Below are 18,649 nucleotides of genomic sequence, written 5' to 3'. Positions count from 1 at the left end.
TTTCAGAATACTGAAATGGTAGTTCTCTAGAGTGAAGTGCACTAAAAAAGGCCTTTGCTATGTATTTCATAAGTGGTCTTTATGGCCTCAGTCGGGACAAACCAAATTTCACCTACTTTTACAGAAGCCATAAGCCATGAAACAAAAGTGACACAACAGAACTATGGTTTATGGAAGAACAGTGGCCAACATCCCTCTATCAGTTTCAAATAATATAACTTTATTTTTTATCTCTACAAACCATCACCATAACAACATTATCACCCCTGATGAAAAGCTGATTGACATGTCGCCTGATGAATTCACCATGCTCAATTATCCTTTTCCCACGTTTCTGTCTAACTACTGGCTGATTGGTGGATGCTTTGTCAGGAGTATGTTCAGAGTCTTTCATAGATTCTGCAATTACCCTGGCCTTACTTTCCGAATCTGGTCCAGTCTGACCGTTACTATGTGTCCGCTCAGTGGCATTGTCTACATTCTGTTCATTGTTTGATGGCACTTCCAACGTAACAGCTGAAGTTTCTGTGAGAATTAATCCAGATTTGTTTGTGTCTTGGCATTGCTCTGTACAGTCTCTGTCACTTTCAGATTGTTTCACACCACCATCATCATGGTGGTAATCAATATTTTCATTGCCACCAGTGTCAACATCAACACATTTATCAAGAATGTCATCCCCATGGTCACTGTAAATGTCATTATCATCATTGTCATCTTCAGTCCTATTTCCTGCACTTCTATCAACAAGTACATCTGGATCATCTGGTAATTGTTCATCTTTGTCGGCCTCTTTCACAGTGGCTTCATCATCAACTAGATCATTGTCATCATAATCATCATTGTCATCTTCAATTCTATTTCCATCATCAGCATCTCTATCAACAAGTGCATCTGGATCATCTGATAGCTGTTCAACTTTGTTGGCCTCTTTCACAGCAGCTTCATCATCAATGTGATCAGTTTCATTGTCATTATCATCGTCATCATTATCATCATCACTGTCGTTCCTTTCATGAATATTATCGCTGCCATCATGATCACCATCACCAACTTCATCACTGTTTTCACTGTTTTTATCTACACTATCTGGCGATTGTCCACCTTCATCAGCTTGTAACAATGACAGCTGCTGTTTCAGAGTGTCTAATTCTTCTTCTAAAGTCATTATCTCGCTGGAATTTTCACTCATGCCAGATGCTTCCTCACCAGCTCCTATTTTCAGTCCCTCTCTGACAGCCTTTCCCTTGTCTGCATGTTTTCTTCTATCTTCCTTGTCTTCTGAGCATTCCTGGTGATTGGAACCAACCATTTCGCTTGTGCCTTGCACAGTTGTGCTTGTGACTGGCTGTCTTTCAGGTACAAAATCACCATGATCACTTGTGTACTTTGGCGGTGAATGTTTCTCTGCCTGAAGATTTTCTACATGACCACTTCTGTTGTCATTGAGCTTGTGATGAGAATAAATATTGAAGCAAGATGCTTAAAATTTTGCGCTACAGTTATGATTCTTAATTGCAGTATCTGTATACAACATTCATCCAACAGTTTTGCATGTGATGGTCTCCCACACAATCTTCATTAAAAATTACAAAGTCAATTTCTGTTTCATCATAAATATAACCATTTCCCCTAGCATCATAGGCACTATTACTATTTATCACAATGGTGATAGCAATGTTTAGTATTCTTCTTTGAACAACCGGCACAAAAGTATTGGCTTACATATTTTCTTTACAGGTGTCAGCACATCTTAAACATCACAATGGGCAGGGTGAACGGAGTACTTAGATAATTCACAACTCTACATGCCACACATTTTTAAATTAAAGCAATGATTTGATTTGTGAAACAAAAACTATGAAACCTATTTCAAAGGACAGTATACTTGAATTTACTATACTGCTGAAAATCCAATGTGAATTATATATTGTTTTATTGGGTAGTAGGTGATGGGTACTCAATCTTATGAATGGGCTGTTGCCCATTGGATGATTGAGTGAATATGACAAAAATATTGTATCAGACTGCAGATACCTTTGAGAATGTTAGTCGTTCTTCATTGAACAATTTCTTTCCAAGTGATGGCTTCTTGTAAACTTCATCAACGTCTACCATGGCCTGACAATGAACATATGAAAAAATTATTGTTATGCAGTTTACTTCTTTTCAGATTGCCATAAATGTTAAAGGAAAAAAAACCGTTACTTTTGATAATATTTTCATTAGACTTCCGAGAAAAAAGCCTATTTTTTTTCTTCTTTCTAGAGTACGACAAAATACTAAGTATTCTCCCTGCAAACACAGTGAGTACAACACTGTATGTGGTGTTATTGTTGACAATGAATTCTGGTCCAGACTAAATTCAGTTGTCAACAATAAAATAAATTTACTGACAGTAATCTGCCAAGCTGATGAATATCTTTGGACAATAAGATTGGATATTACACCCATAGACTTTGCTGGCAAGTTGAACACCATGCATTTTGACGCCCTCTAGAGGAGAAACAAGAGAATGTTTTAAAACACATGAAAATAACAGAAAATACATAAAAAAGGTACAGGCAATGGAGCTATAGCTATCAAGTAAATACTTGGTACAAACTATCACTGAATTTCCATGATGAGAAATAGTCAGAAAGTAAGTATAGACCATCTTGTGACTCACCAAATTCCAATATTTGTCATACGCAACTAAGTAACCACTGCAAAGTCCTCGTAGACCTCGGAATGTGCGAGTACAAACACGGATAGGTATCCTGTCATAGACACACTTGTACAACAATCCCATCGGCCCTTGACTTTCAGCTGAAAGGAAGCAAGCATTGGTACAGACAGTTTTAGCATTATATGACAAGCCTTGCTTTTTCCACACCTTCACAAGGGAAATAGAAGAACTTGAAAACTTTTCAACCAAATTTCATAGGATAAATAACAAATAAAGAATTATCATGCACACCTTCCATCCGAGTAAGAACATTTCTGTACGAACGGCCTCCTCGACCCGCACCAGACCTCCCTCTTCTCGGTTCATCGGAGTCGTCTGCTGCATCTTCGTCGTCTTTCGAGCTTTGCTTTACAAGGAGCCTCTGAAAGACAGATGAAAGGCAATGCAGAGCATCTCACGATAAGCATTAAAAATATCAACATGTGATTACCCATATAAGTTTTATAATTTAATGAATAACATTAAGAATTTCGGAAGACATGGTAATTAAAAGTTAGCAGAAGATACCTGGAGCGCTTCTGCACGCGTCTGTGTTTTCTGAGATGTCGACGATTTCTTTTTGCTGTGAGCTCTGGGAAGCTCCCCAGTCATCATATACCTTTCATACTCGAGAAGATTGTTTAGCTGCACCACACTTGGGAAAGGGGGAGTTACTTGGTCTGAGTAAAGGGCGGAAAGTGGGTCAAATTTCGGAGATGTGAAATCGAGTTTTTCATCTTCATCGGGGGCCGCCATTTTTCGTACTGAAATCTCGCTATGAATGAGATCTCGCACTTTTGTCCGTTAACGTATTAAATCCAACAATCCTGTTCAAAACATTCGCCGATTCGTAATGTGGTCCTTTACCATAAGGGGAAATACAAATATAAGAAACTATTCAATAGTGCAAAAATATTATTAAATAATTTTATTTCACTAAATTTATAAATAATCCGATAAAAAGCCGGAATACAATAAAATTATGAACGTAAAGTAATGTATATAAATACAAATTGCATTCACTATTGAAAAGTTTATTTTCCCTTGGCAACCAGGGGCTTCGGACATTATTCCTCTGCTATTACGTCTTTCATTCATATTTCTACCACAAAATGCCACCCAAGAAAGGCAAGGGTAAAGGAAAAGGCAAGAAGGGAAAGAAAGGCGGGGCTGCGGGAGGAGAAGGGGGCGATGACGGACCTATAGAGCCACCAAAGCCGACAGAAAAGGAGCTCCTACTCCGAACCGAGTAAGTAATCAGACCTGAATGTCGTGGTTTCGATCAGATCAGTGCAAAAAACAACAAAGACCATGCCACCATTTCATAAATATTCGATGATTCAGAAGCGCAAGAAATATGTTTGTTTATTTAACATTGACCTAAAAATAATGTATGGGATTTCCACATGAATTTTGTGTCTGCTAAATTTAAATACAATTTACAAATGCCAATGATATGGTTATGTGTGTGTGATTATGTGTCTTTGGCAATGGAACCAGGAAGAGATATAGAAAGATAAGACCAAAATGTCTGTGAAGACTATGAACAGCATGCACCTCAAACACATTTCAAAATGTTTGTTACAATGCCTTAGGTAGCCCAAAAGTGTGCAAAATATGACTGACTATTACCCATGCAGTTACAGTCTACTTACACGATGGGTATGATGATGATGATGATGATAATGATGATGATGATAATGATGATGATGATGATGTCACATCATCATAATCATCCAAGCCCCGTTGTTCTCATCAATAACATACTGCAGTAGCAATGTTGATATGCATGTATCACCAACACTTAGTGTTGTCAAGAACACTTTAAACTATCCTTTCTCTACACATCAGATACAATTTGGGATTATATTATTAGTAGTATTGCTATGATTATTTCAATCTTGCTGCTGTGTGAATATGTAATTTTCCAAAGTCTTTTCCTGATGATTTAATAATTTAGGAAATTTTTTTGGAAAATAACTTGCTCGTAAATGACAAAGAAATCAGGACTACACTTTGATTTTATTATATTTTTGTTGTCTTTTGTCACTGAAAATACTACAGCCATACACATAGAATAAAACTTGATGTTTGCTTATTTTTTCAGATTAGAGAATTTCACTGAAGAACTTGTTGTATTGAAGAAAAGAGTTGAGGAGTTGTATCCTTACATGACATTACAAAAAATTAGAGTTGAACATTTTATCTTTGGAAAAAATAATTTGATGGGTGTACCAGATGAAAGTGTCTCAGAAGGGGAACTGGAGAATTATTTATCAAATGGAATGTATAGTAGATGTAAAATTTATCAAGATATTCATCTGAAACACTGAAGAAGAAAAGACAAATTGTTACATAATCACTTGAAAAAGGAAAAAGTTAGGGTATATATGTCATCCTCTTTGAATTTGAAGGAATATAATGGTCTCCAAGTGATTTATAAATATGTCAATGAAAAATGATTCTTGCCATTGCAATGATTGAGCCTGAACTTAATAATTTCTAAAAATATTTCCTGATAAATTTATCAAACAATGATTACTGTGAACAAAGATTGCTATTATCAATGTCGTGCAACTGCTTTTTCAAGCAGACATTTTTTTTTCACAAGAACTGAGAAATAAAAAGGAACTTTCATTGAGAGAAAGAGATTGTTGTTAAAGACAAACTTTGTTGTTGGATTTGACCTTGACATTTATTCAGGCGAAATGAAAATGAATGGCTTCAACAAGAAGCACATCAAACCAGAGTTGAAAGTGTAAGTATTTTTGCATTTTTCATTTTGGACAGAAAACAAAAATTTTAATTTATGTATGTTTTGCATAGTTATGTTACAGATTTTGATTATTACAGAAGTCATATTTGAAACTGGTCAAATCTTCAAAAATACCGTCAAGGACAGTGTGCTCACATTTGGTTTGAATTGGTAAATTCAAGAAATATTTAAACCAGAAAAACAAGAATGACAAAAGCAAATAAGGTTTGCAACTTAGGTTATGGAGGTCGTCTTTAGGAACATGCATATCAACTTCTATAGCAATGGGACAAGCAGATCCTACATACATAATCAAATGTCAACAAAAAAATTAGCCAGAGAAGGCTTGACAAAAAGAAAAGGTGGGAGAGTGGGGAAAAAATAAAGAGTGGGGAAAAATGTACAAGGGATCTGGTAAAAAGTAATGCTACCTCATCAATCTTCTAGACCCTACCCCCTCCTGAATATCAAATGTTCCACCCCTTGGTTGACCACGTTTACATAAGACCAGCAGGCACAGAAATTGTCAACTTTGGGATGTTTTAATTAATGCTATGAGTGCTGTCATTCAACTTTAAACAGCACTTAAATCAGTTACAGATAGTGAAATGCCTGCCACTGTGGGGGGATTACAACATCTGGAATTATCCTGGATCCAAATTTCTCATCAGTTCTTGTGTGTCTTACATGCAAAAGTTGCAAAAATTGGTTTGCAATGAAAAAATTTACTTCAGCTCTGTTTTCTGGATCAAATTTTACAAAAAATTGATACCAAATATGACAAAATTATGTTCACAGCCTTCAAAACTCTCTCACAACATATCCTGGGTTGGTGTAGGTCATTTAAGGTCACAAAAGAAAATTACCTAAAATGTAAAAATTTGGAGGTTTCCCAACACTTTGAGCTGAAAATTTATCTAATAACATCCCTCAGGACTTTTGTACCAAATTACAAAGCTATCAGACAAGTAATTTTGAGAATAAGTTTTCTTAACCAAAAATGACAGAATTGTCTTAAAAATACAAATTTGTATATTTCAGGACAATTTTCACATATCTAACTATTGTCATCTCTAGACATCTGTACACCAAATATAAAAGCTGTCTATCAAGGGGCTTTAAAAAGAATATATTTTTTAATATTTTTTGACCAAAATGACAAAAATTACCCCAAAACAGTAATATTTCCAACTTTGTTGTAATTTCAACAGTTAGAAGGGTAACACCCTTGCAAACATCCCATCCAAATTTGAGAGCAATTGGGCTAGCGGTTTCAGAGAAGAAGAAATTTTACTTAAAATGAGAAAAATAACCAAAAAATTCAGCAAAAATACAAAATTCAAGATATCTTGACAATATTCATTAAACTGATTTTGATCAACCTTAGGAGCCTGTATACCAAATGTAAAGCTATAAGATTAGTAATTTTTGAATAAGAAATTTTTGACCAAAAATTTGGAAAAATAGCCCCAAAATTACAAACATGAAAATTTCAATTCAATTTGATTACACTTGACTGAGGTCATCCTGAGGAACATGTATGCCAACTTTCAAAGCAATCAGATGAGTGGTTTCAGAGAAAAACATTTTTTGACTAAAAACTGAAAAAACTACCCTGAAAATAGAAACATGCAAATTTCGTCCCAAATTTTAAACACCTACTTTTAGAATGCCTAAAGGAACCTGCACACCAAGTTTCAACCCTATCTGACCAATGGTTACAGAATTTAAGCAATTTGCAGGGTTTTTCCTTTTTTCCCCTCATTTGCATATTTTTGACACTGGCAAGTTCATTTGAACAAATTCACATCTCCACCCCTAGGTGCATCTGTACACCAAATACTAAGACAGTAGGTGCTGCGGTTTAGCTGTTTTTGATGTGGACGGACATACATACATACATACAGACATGCAAATGGCATGCAAATGAACTGATTCAGCTTATACGATTACCTCACATTGGTATACCAAATGTGAGACTACAAATAATTAATTATAACAAAATGATAAGTACCTTTACACTAGTCACCTGTGTCAATGAATTAATTTAATACTTGAGTGACCATCTAGAATTTAAAGTTTCACTTTCAGTTTTTAACAGAAAAGTTAACTATGTGTGAAATGTGATCCATGAAAGTTTGCAATGATAGCCTTCTAAGCATATGGGGAGTTTTGCATTCATATGATGAGATTTGCTGTAACTACCCAGAAAATCAAATTTTCTGATATGTAACTGCTTTCTGCCCATTCTTTCTGAGAAAAGCTACAATTTACACCAATGTCATTCAACTATTCTGTGATTTTAATTGTGTCATCAGGTCTTAAAATTTACAAATTTAAGCTATCATAATTTTATATCTTTTGTAAACAAGATACTTTCTTGCTCATTAAAGAAAACATAAAATGTTGCATTATAAACAGTTTAAATGCTAACTTTTTTAAAGCTAGGAAAGTTTTGAATTTCACAGAAATATTTTTGTGAAGACTATAATAAATTTTACTATGGTCATGTCAGCAACTGTATTATGACTTGTATACATCTATCTTGCTTTCTCAGCATGAATACATGTCGTACATGGCCAAGAAAACACACAAGAGACAAACTACCATCATCACACTAACAGATCAGAACCAAAAGGAAATTGAAGACATCAATAAGCAAAGAGAAGAAATGCTGAAAAGTTATGAAGGGAAAAAACAAGGTGAGTTTAGAAAGCTTTTGAAGGAACCTGGCTACTTCCTACCAGAAACTTGTTTATTCTGGTACTTGCATATCAGAGAAAAAATGAGTCACCTATATTTTTAATTTAATTGTAATGCATTGTAGATTACGATTCAAAAAGTGAAAGTTGTTTGAAGGGACTTGACTGCTTCCTGCATGCGGCATGCTTATGTAATTCTTCTGGTACCAGCATATATGTGTAAAATTAGATTATGGTTCAAAGAAGTGAAGAGCTTAAATATTTTCTTTTTCAAAAGAGTAAAAAATTGGATCCAAGGATGGATTTCAAAGATTTATTAAGGAACAAGTCAAAAGAAGTGAATATTATAGTAAAATCAGAATTTGTTGTAGTCTGCTATGGATGTCAAACATGTTGAAATGAAATGTTGAAATGGCATGTAAATTATCTCTCGAAGAATCTATGAAAAATAACAACACTGAGAAGCAACTATTGATATTGATTGGTCGCTTATTCCTCAAGATGAACTAGTCACAAGGATGTTTTTCCCCTGTATAGATTTTGATGTAAAGCAGCCCAAAATAGATGCATACTTTAGGGCATGATTGAGAGTTCGTTCAGTGAAGTAATTCTGAAAATTCGAAGCAATATTATGATTTGTCTATCTCACCTTCACAGCAGCAGAGATACATGCATTCAATCAGACAATGTCAACCTTTGTATGAAGTTATTAATAGTTGTCATAATTATTTTCTCTTGCAACAGAACTTAGAATAATTTTAATGGAAAAAGAAGCAGCATTAGCAAAGACGAGAAGAGAACTTGATGAACTTGACGAATACAAAGTAAGTTTTACCGGCAGATTCAAAATTGATCAGTATAAATAGATCAACATGATAAAATGATGAAAACCAGAGGTTTGCCTAAGAGGATACCAATCATTGCATTATGGAATAGAAAATCCATAGCAATGTTTACCAGAGATGAACAGAAATTATTGTTCGAAACACAGTGAACTTCTTTTAACAGTACAGAAACATCATTTTTTCACAACAGCCAGTGTTACTGATTGGCCCCTTTTTCTGAATGAGTTACCATAAATACAGACTTCACAATTTTTTTTCTCCAATCAACAGAGACTTCAGATTGATCAAGTCCATAGAATAAGAGACTTGGAGAGAGAGGTGATGAAAATGCGAGGCAAACACACAGACACCATCCAGAAACTCAAAACAGAATTCTTGAAAGAAAAGAGAGAGTATCAGCAGGAGTCAGAGGCCAAGGTCAACACACTTGCCAAGCAAGCGAACAGAGTAAGCTTATATACAGATATTGTTTAGGTATTTCTGCCATACCATAAACTGTTATCACTATTTTATTGAAATCAATTGTTGTATTTTAAAGCAATTCTTCATACATCAACTTTAGTGCCCTCTACTTTTTAAGTTTTCTAAAAAAAATTTGTTTTAAATTTAGTCAATTTGGGAATTTCCTGAAATTTCTGCGAGTCAGCCCCACACCAATATATGCAGGATGTAAAATTTTCTTGAACTGGAGAGGAAACTCTTTTGAGTCCTTGGGGCATCGAATTGGCTGAGAGGGCACACTGGCATTTCCAGCTAATTCTGTATACCACCATAGTTTCCTTCCTCCCACCTGCAATACAACCGCCAACCACAGAAGTCTGACCTTGAAAAGGTAAAAGGTCATGGCAATCAACACTATGAATTCCAAACCATGAATGGTTCTTTATAATATAGTATTTGGCGATTTATTGGATTTCACCCTGACAAGATATCCCCTGATAGTCAGAACTTTAGTTCATTGTACATCCTGCCAGATGGGATGTTCAAATTGCTAGCATTGGCCACTCAGTTCACTCAAAGCATTTCAAAATTAAATATAATGTTTAACATCCAGTCTTTGCAATTCTGTTGTTGTTGTCTTTGTTGTTTTGGGGCAAAAGTATTTGGAAATGATTATTACTATTCCAATCACTGTGATGATCAATACAAATGTTCAGTTGCAAAATTCCCATTTTAACATTTAGTTGTTTTTAATGGTATCAACAGGAAGCCTTACACTGTCTGAATGAGCACACAAGCAAAATCAAGGGAGAAAACAGAGAGCTGAGAAGAGAGTTGATGAAACTTATACAGACAACGAGGGCGCTCCATGAACACAAGCAGGAACTTGAAGAGCAAAGAAAGCAACTCCTTAGAGAGCAGCAGTATGGGAAAGATTTGAAGAGATTAAAAAATACTAGACAGCACAAAGTTCTAAAATCTTTTGGACTGTTAACAGATGAAGATCTTGAGGTTGCAAGTAGTGTAGGCAGTGGAAGGTCTTCACTCAGAGACCCTACGCAGTAAAATTCAAGCTGTGTGCACATCTAGTGCAAACGGCAAAAACTGGACTGATGGTCATAGAAAGTTTGTCATCTTGCACGTAGTATCATACAAATACACTGCTAATACTGTGGAGTATTCAATAAAACTGCAAGACACAAAACAGAAAGCCAAACTCAAGGAAAAGAAGTTAAACATCGCAATTCAAGCTTTTTTGATGCCAAAAGCCATCATTGTGAGAAACTTTATTATTTTGCATGTATATAGAAAAAATCTGTTTTTAAAGTGTTGCATATTAATGATTTGAGTTCATTCATCTGTATGGGCATTTAGCTCATATGATTGAAACAAAATGTATTATGGGAAATAAAATTACTGATATTATTTCAGAATTTGCATCCTCTTTTTGTGATAAACTGAAGTGTTGAATGTCAGTAAAGCATGGCTCAAAACAGGATGGAAAATTGAGCATGTCCTAAGTTTTCAGTGCGTGCATTTTTCTGGTATCCTGAGTCAGAATCAGTGTGCACATAGAAACAGGCAGCAAAGACAGATTGGTTTTGTCAGGAAAATTTGCTCTGGTCTTTGGCAAAAAGCACTGTGGGTAAAGTAGATGAAAAGATACCTAAGGGAAGGCAACCAAAAGTAACAATTGTTGTCAGGCTGTTACCTTGTGTTGTTGGAGCCAGAAAACATGCATTTGACATACTGAAAAATTTGACTATGGATAAAATACCATTCAGGTACATAAATTGAGACTTGAAAAAAGACGACCCATTTATCTTTATCATTTTTATTGAAATCATACAAAAAATTCAAAAGCAAAGCAATAATTAGTACTGAAATTAATACAAGTCATGATAAAAGTTCTCAAAGAAAAGATTTTCTGGATTGCTCTCAAACAATGAAAAATTGTTTTGACAATGGTCATGGTACAAACTACTGGAATGCCATTCTTAATAGTTTGGTTGATCATAACTTGCAAAAAGATGAAAAGAGTAACGTACTGTGGCAAAAGAGAGATATAGGCAGTGGTAAATTTCAGGAAGGCAGTGTTTAACAAGACGTTTTGGCAGTGTTCATTCAGTGTAAATTTGCATGTTCCGAGGATTCTGATAGACTAAAAACTATAACACATGAAATTTGGTTAAAACCAAATGTAAGATGTCAAATATAACAAAACAACACAAACTTTTACATCAAAAGATGATAGATGTTGAAAAGCATACAAAGTCTTCAGTTTATAAATGTTAATAACTCTAATAATATAACTATCAAAAGTGTTAGTACTATCTTCAAAGTCACATTTAGAAGTTTAACACAAAAACACAACTGATAAACCATATGCTGCAGATTATTGCCGTCATAGTCTGTCAGATCATCCAACTACTTTCACCTTCTGCAAGGAATAGAGAGTCTTGATTTCTTTGTCATATCCCTCACTGTAAAAGAGAAAATAAAGACTGAATTTGAATGGTTTTATATGACCTTCAACAATCTGTTTGTGTCCAGAGGAGGCCTTTCTCAGTGGGTCATTTTGTAGAAGTTACAAGGTCACTCAGGTGTCACTCTTCAAATTTTTTCGATGTTCCATGTTACAGGCCATTCAAACCAGTGTATCAATTTCCCCATGTTAGTTGACTCATACTGGCATTGACCAATTTCCAAGCTACAAACAATGAAATATACTTCTCTACCACATGACAGCTACGGTTTCCCCTTTTTCCCCAAACTGTAAAGAAGTTTTATTTCTTCCGCATCACTTAAGCTGTTGCCATGGTGACAGGATGACATGAAACAAAAGAAATGTTTCCACACCGTCATAGAAGACTCAAAATGAAATTTTTGTGGTCTAGGCCTAGGATTAGGAAATATTTCAATTTATTCTTGACTTTTTTTGGTCATTTGATAATATTTTGCTTGAATTCTACAACAATTTAAGAAAACTGACATTCAATAATTATTAGTTGAGATCTCATGAAATCTTGCTGAAAATCACCCCAAGCAATATTTGAGTAGCTCATTGAACTTTTAATGATCTTGTAATTATTTTTATTTTGTATGTCAATTGCAAGTTATTGTTCCGCTGCCAAAGCATGTTGAAACACCCACTATTTAGCTTGTCATCATAGCATTATGTTTAAAATGCACTGTTACATATTGTTTATATTTGAATTCTGGTCTGGACCAGAATTCACTTGTCAACAATAACAATGCAGTTTGTACATGTACATGTTTGTTGTACAATTACAATGCAGTTTGTACATGTACAGGTGAACACTGTGTATCTCAACATGCACTGGGGAGAAGAACAAGAAATTACACTTGACATAAAAAATTTATAGTTATTGTATTTGTAGTTTTTGGTACATGTGATTGTTGCTCATGCTGACATTTGTTATTTTTAAAAAACATCAATAAGGAAGAGAGAAATTTGTATTGAATAATCCATATGTATGGAAAAATCTACAGTGATCACAAATAACAAACATAAACAGTGAAAGTAATACCAGTAGAGTGAGATATAAATTGTATAATAGAATTTCCTCAGGGTTAAAATGAAGTGCCTTTGTAATTCTAACAATGGAACTTTTATGATTATTTTTGAGAGATAATTTGTCAACTTACACCATGGGAGTCTCCAGGACCAGTGGAATGTTATCAAAGCGTGGATCATTCATCATACAATGAAACGCTGTGATCCCAATCTTTCCTTTACCGATATTCTCATGTCTGTCCTGATGACAGCCAAGATCACCTACAAAGTCAACAACATCAACAATGTCAAGGACATCGATGAAGACAACAACATAAACTTCTTGTTATGTGACTTTCATGACTAGAAGCTTACAATATCAGCTGTATCAAATGCTAAGAGGGAATATGATACAAAGTTATTTGTTATTATGTACAGTAGGGTTTCTTTGAGAACACTTTCATGAAATTGGCTCGTCATACATGAAAGCGAATTAATTGTCTGATCATGGTTTTTACAGGTTTCTTTCTAATGACATCAGTAACTAATTTGCTACAAAACTTGGCATGTTACTTCATCATCAAGATCCATAAAAGTAAAGGATGTACAGAATGTGTGGAGATGATCCCCCTCTTACTTACAGATCCACACCTTTGCAAGGCCTAGTCCAGAAAAGCTTGCAGTTTTATCAAATGTTTTCGTTTGTAGAAACTGATGCACAGTTCCTTAAAATGTTTTTCTCCACTTCCTACCCTTAAGAATGAAAGCTAGTAACATACACAATCCTCTTATAGGGAAGTTTCAAAAATATGGAAAGAGACAATATCCATATACTATGGTGTAATTCAGAAAGTGAACCAAGTTTGATGGTGCATGACAGACAGTTACAATGTTATGATACAATAAACACATACTACAAAAGTCACACTTACCCTTGGAGTCATTCAAATGAACTGCTTTCATATACTTAAAACCAACAACGCTTTCAAACTGTGCCATCACCTTTTCATATCCTTCCTCAGTGGAAATGTCATGACCTTAGAAAAGGAGGCAAGCACCAAAGGTCAAATAAGGTCATCAAACAACAACATATATGTACTTGTAGCTCTGGATTGTAAAATATCTTGTCATATATGGGTTTCTGTACACAAATCACTACCATTGATTTGATTGACATACCATGAATTCTGTCATTGAACTGCTCTTATTCACTAATCTTTTATCACTTAAACATTTAAAATAATTTATAAAGAAACAGAGGCAAAATAAAAGTGCTTTATGTAATGTTTAAGTCAAAGGTTACACATAATTCTTGTCTATTTAGCAAGAAACGATAATTACTCACCAGCTGCATACGCATGGCAAGTATCAAAACACACTCCAATGCGTGACTTGTCTTGGACTCGATCAATGATACCCCTCAGCTCTTCAAAGTTACCACCCACAGTGTTACCTTGACAACTCATGTTCTCTACCACTGTGACAGAAGGAAGTGAGAAATTGACGAATCAGACAGATTGGAAGAGCAATGTCTTGGTAAGCACTGAATATGATATTAAGAACAGACTTTTTTGCCAATCCAAAAGATCTTCTTAACCCCAAATGATAAAAACACTGAACAATGGGAAAAATATAATTTGTCTTTATCAAATCTTTTCTGGTGAATGTTCACTTTGGAGTACCTAGCTCTAATAAGACATTAAATAGATCAGGTGACTTTATGATTCTCAATCATTCTGTGGTATATTGTAGCTGTCTGCTAAAAAAATATTGTAGCTGTCTGTGGGTTGCTACATCAGACAGATTGTATATTTTGTAATGGAACAATCCTGCCTGTCATAATGACACATAAACTATATTGAATGGAAAGATTTTATGTGACTTTGGTTATCATATACATATATTTCAGACTTGGATAAAAAAATCATTTTCTAATAACAACCCTGCAATACTGAAACAGATAATAACAGGCGTGAGAGCAAAAATGTCTTCTTAATTTTGACAACAACCCTACAAGGTCCTTGGCTGATTGGAGAAAGCTGGCAGTACCTGTAATTACGCTTTCTGTTCTCTCGTGGGCATAGTTGATGCTATCAGCAATGTTATCAAGACATTCTTCAACTGATATCGCTCCACATGATGAACCTGGTCAAAGTATCAAAATAATATGTTGTTATTGGTAATGCTGTCAGCACCATCATGACTGTGAAATTCAATGTTTTCTACTGTGCAGTTGGTCCGTTGAAGAAGAGTAAAGGAAAAGGAAGACACCAAGCACAGTGAGACATGCACATGCTCAGGAACTGCACATTTGACTTCACATTGACCTAATTTATAATCTGTAATTTTTCTCAGAAATGCAAAACATTTAGGAATCTATAGTTGGTTTTGTGAATAAAAATATTTTGCGAGAATTGTTATCTTTCAGTAATTGGCGCTGACTGTAGGTGCTGTAGTCAGTGAAAAGGTCACTTCTCTATGATGCCGCATGCCGAATGCCGCATCAGAAAGCACTGACTGTTTACATGTATGTCAATCAAAACTTTAATTTCAAATGACAAATTTTACCTGGGTGGAAGTTAAACATTGTGAGACCAAGTTTTTCGCATCGCTGCAAGTCCTCTACCAGTGCAATTCTGCTCTTCTTCAGAATTTCCTTATCAGGGGAGCCACAGTTCATGAGATATGACCCGTGAGGAATGATGAGGTGAGGGGGAAAGCCATGCCTCTTACACTCTTCCTTGAACTTCTCCGCATCATCCTCATCCATTGGTTTACTCACCCACTGGCGTTGGGAGCGTAAGAACAAAGCAAAGGCCTTTGCACCAATGTCCAGGGCATTACCCACTGCATTGTAGATCCCCTCTGTGTTTTATGAAAAACAAACAAAACAGTTATACAATTTACTCAATTTTGATGAAAGGTCAAAACTCTGATGACAATATTTTGTTCTCAATGGGAAACTCTGACAGTTGGAAATTGAGGTCTGGGCAAAGAATGCACTGTTGATGGCATTGTGGTCATTTTGTATGTCAGTCTGTTTGACTCTTACCTATTAGAATAAGAAGTCGAAACTATGACTTTTCAAAGGCACATGTTTCTAGCAGATTTATATGAATATTAGAGTTTCAAATTAAACTGAAAACAAAGACTAGTGACATGGCGTTATCACAAACTATACATAAGGCAGAATGATAAACAAATAGGGGAGATCTTGAAGCCCCGGAACTGAAAAATTCCTTATGAGAGATGCAGCTTAGAAATTCTTTATGATTGTGCTTATCAACCATCAAGAGTCAAAAGTGGAAAGTGGAAAAAGTGGTATGAATCAGGCAAATTACATACTTGCTATAGACACATGAGCACCAACAAATTTTCTTCCAAGTTCCTTGCAGTCTGCAGTTGGCTCATCGACTTCCATTGACTTGTCATTGGGCACTTTGGGTAGTTCTGTCACAGTCTTCAATACACCAGACTCAGCATCACCATTTCTTGTTGCTTGTTCTTTCTCTATTTTATGAGTTATTTTGTCCAGTTCAAGATGCATGGACCTTGAAATCCTGGGTCTGCCTCTCTTTGCAACTTCGGTGAAAACATTTCCTGAGGATGACCGTGATTTGGACAAACTTCCAATTAACTTTGGCTTGGATTTTGCCTTGCTTTTTGGTGACACTGTTTTGACTTTTGAGATCACCCTGCTTTTGCCAGTTTTACTTTTTGCTGGAGATTTACTCTTGGGACTGGATTTTGTCTTTGTTTTCTTCAACTTTTTTGTAGACGCCAACGGAGATTTCTTCTGTTTTGATGTATTCACACCCACTTTTCTGTTCGGTGGAGTAGCTTTCTTCTTTACCGGTGAACTTTTCCCAGCCTTTAATCTTTTATCAGGTGATTCTAATACTGATTTGCTCTTTGGTGAATGTTTCACAGGTGAGCTCTTGCTGGTAGCTTGCTGAAATCTCTGTTTTCTTTTTAGCAGTGTCATGGAACTCCTCCCAGTGGGGCTGTTTTTCATTTTCTTGCTTTTTTTATCTTCATCACTAAGATATGATGGTCGTTTCCTCTTTCGTGGTGTGGGTTTCATGGTTTTATCCTTTAAATTTTACATGTAAATCTACAGAGACAAAAATGAAAACAGGTATCCAACAGAATTAAATGAATCACCATCACTTATACTATGAAATTATAAACAGAATAATGAAATCAAGATTGATTTTCATGAGAAATTAATACGAACAAAAAATTGATAGCCATATGTAAAAATGCTAAATGGTTGTTCAACAATTAAGCCATGGAGGTATATTTGGACAAGCTATTTCCCATCCTTAAATTCTTACATCTTATATTGTCCCACTGTCAAGGTAACAAACAGGCACTATAACGCACACACCATTCTGACTATGTTAATAGAATCACTTGGTGATGGCTAATATTTACAGCATCTTCAACAATACTTTTGAAACGAATTGTGCAACCTAATTTAAAGTATACAATCGAAAATTTCATTCATCCCTCTCAATACAATTGTTAAATGTCCCTCTTGATATAAATGTTACATTTTGCACATTTTCATTCTCAGCACTTTGTTCAACAAAAAGTGTGATGCCGTGTTTGTTTACAAAGTACAGGCTCACAGCCAAATCAATTATCATTACCCACAGTCCCTCTATAGTGGATAGAGGGACTGTGCATTACCGAATATTACATAAACAGACAACAACGAGAGTATCGGAAAACACAGTGTATCTGTACGATGAGTATTTGCGAATCACTGAATGCAGCGCTGGTACTATACACTCACGATTGACAAAATTACAATCATGGAAACCATGGAGAAACTTTGATGCAAACGTACGTGGAATAGAACTTGTCAATATGAGCAAGTAAGTCACGCACAACAATTGAGTCCAATCTCCAATCTAAATCTTGGTCAAGCTGGTAGCTTGGTCACGTGGTTGACCTTTCGTTCACCTTTTGTTGTTTGTGAATGTTTTCTGTTCGTAAACTTGAAGTGCCGTGCCTTTTGGTCGCGCTCACGGTTACCGACGGATCTGGAGCAGGTGGATGACCACAGTTCTTACTCGGCTCTGCCAATCAAGAAAATACCACGTGTGGTGGCAGGATTAGGGATGAGCTATTCATGGGGAGGGGGTTGCCGGATGAGGGCGATGGTGGTGGTGATGGCAATGGTGCTGGTGATGTTGGTGATGATGATGATAATGATGATGATGATAACAATTATGAAGAGCGTTGCCTTCATCATTGGAGTATACGAAAATCTACACGTTTGCGAAGTGTGACGGTCATACCAGTCAGTGTCTTCTACCTTCTATCACACATCCTCATCTTTGAATTCTTTAATTTTTACGTTTGATGACGTCGCAAACTTTTGATATTAAAAAAAGCAATATTTCACGTTACAATTTTCAAATGTCCAAGACCTGAAACCATAGAGAGATGTAGACAGGTATATACTGTGATGTATGTTCGGTCTTTTGGTCGAGCAGAAGAATTAAAAATGCTGTTTTTGACTGATATCAATATTGGAAAAAAGTAATTGTCAGCACATTACAACGAAATACTGACTGGAAACAGAAACTTTTCACACATTTCACCTGTTCCGATTTCATAGCGGAAAAGTTGTTTTTTTCATATTCACGTAATGAGCACCCCCAAAATCAA

General features: G+C 35.5%; 3 protein-coding genes across 8 annotated transcripts in view; 1 reads left to right on the top strand and 2 right to left on the bottom strand.

Annotated features, from left to right (window-relative positions):
• Nucleotides 1-199: 199 nt before the first annotated feature.
• On the bottom strand, nucleotides 200-3,496 carry LOC139151922 (protein starmaker-like). The gene is made up of 5 exons (XM_070724974.1): nucleotides 3,236-3,496; nucleotides 2,960-3,089; nucleotides 2,669-2,808; nucleotides 2,038-2,121; nucleotides 200-1,450 (listed from the first exon to the last, which is right to left on the bottom strand). The coding sequence occupies exons 1-5, from the start codon at nucleotides 3,461-3,463 to the stop codon at nucleotides 221-223; spliced, it is 1,812 nt and encodes a 603-aa protein (XP_070581075.1). The 5' UTR covers nucleotides 3,464-3,496; the 3' UTR covers nucleotides 200-220.
• A 234-nt stretch (nucleotides 3,497-3,730) lies between these two features.
• On the top strand, nucleotides 3,731-10,877 carry LOC139151907 (coiled-coil domain-containing protein 166-like). Its single transcript, XM_070724949.1, has 7 exons — nucleotides 3,731-3,956; nucleotides 4,815-4,868; nucleotides 5,411-5,465; nucleotides 8,020-8,164; nucleotides 8,909-8,988; nucleotides 9,280-9,456; nucleotides 10,216-10,877. Exons 1-7 carry the CDS (start codon nucleotides 3,820-3,822, stop codon nucleotides 10,513-10,515), a joined length of 948 nt encoding a protein of 315 aa, XP_070581050.1. The 5' UTR covers nucleotides 3,731-3,819; the 3' UTR covers nucleotides 10,516-10,877.
• Nucleotides 10,878-11,268: 391 nt separating this feature from the next.
• Nucleotides 11,269-18,649, bottom strand: part of LOC139151902 (probable endonuclease 4) — a 577,101-nt gene continuing 569,720 nt past the window's right edge. The window contains exons 1-9 of one of the 6 annotated variants that reach the window (XM_070724945.1): nucleotides 17,939-18,394; nucleotides 16,313-17,081; nucleotides 15,536-15,832; nucleotides 15,017-15,112; nucleotides 14,313-14,444; nucleotides 13,900-14,004; nucleotides 13,120-13,249; nucleotides 12,189-12,259; nucleotides 11,269-11,933 (exon numbers count right to left, since the gene is read on the bottom strand). In XM_070724945.1, coding sequence (XP_070581046.1) covers nucleotides 12,199-12,259; nucleotides 13,120-13,249; nucleotides 13,900-14,004; nucleotides 14,313-14,444; nucleotides 15,017-15,112; nucleotides 15,536-15,832; nucleotides 16,313-17,051 — 1,560 coding nt within the window. In that variant the 5' untranslated portion in view covers nucleotides 17,052-17,081; nucleotides 17,939-18,394 and the 3' untranslated portion in view covers nucleotides 11,269-11,933; nucleotides 12,189-12,198. Of the gene's footprint in view, nucleotides 11,934-12,188; nucleotides 12,260-13,119; nucleotides 13,250-13,899; nucleotides 14,005-14,312; nucleotides 14,445-15,016; nucleotides 15,113-15,535; nucleotides 15,833-16,312; nucleotides 17,082-17,822; nucleotides 18,395-18,649 lie in introns of those variants that run through there. The other 5 variants (XM_070724944.1, XM_070724941.1, XM_070724940.1 and 2 more) reach the window with 5 other exon arrangements.

Source organism: Ptychodera flava, chromosome 15, assembly GCF_041260155.1.
Source record: "Ptychodera flava strain L36383 chromosome 15, AS_Pfla_20210202, whole genome shotgun sequence".
Classification (NCBI taxonomy): Eukaryota; Metazoa; Hemichordata; class Enteropneusta; family Ptychoderidae; genus Ptychodera; species Ptychodera flava.
This window is presented reverse-complemented; position numbering and strand designations above follow the sequence as displayed.

Excerpts from the sequence above, each read along its gene's own strand:
- LOC139151907 (XM_070724949.1), top strand. The coding sequence starts at position 3,820 with ATGCCACCCAAGAAAGGCAAGGGTAAAGGAAAAGGCAAGAAGGGAAAG. Across the intron at positions 5,466-8,019 it reads ATCAAACCAGAGTTGAAAGT|CATGAATACATGTCGTACAT; the intron begins GTAAGTATTTTT and ends TTGCTTTCTCAG. Across the intron at positions 9,457-10,215 it reads TTGCCAAGCAAGCGAACAGA|GAAGCCTTACACTGTCTGAA; the intron begins GTAAGCTTATAT and ends TGGTATCAACAG.
- LOC139151922 (XM_070724974.1), bottom strand. The coding sequence starts at position 3,463 with ATGGCGGCCCCCGATGAAGATGAAAAACTCGATTTCACATCTCCGAAA. Across the intron at positions 3,090-3,235 it reads CGCGTGCAGAAGCGCTCCAG|AGGCTCCTTGTAAAGCAAAG; the intron begins GTATCTTCTGCT and ends TCTGTCTTTCAG. Across the intron at positions 2,122-2,668 it reads ATGACAAATATTGGAATTTG|GCCATGGTAGACGTTGATGA; the intron begins GTGAGTCACAAG and ends GTTCATTGTCAG.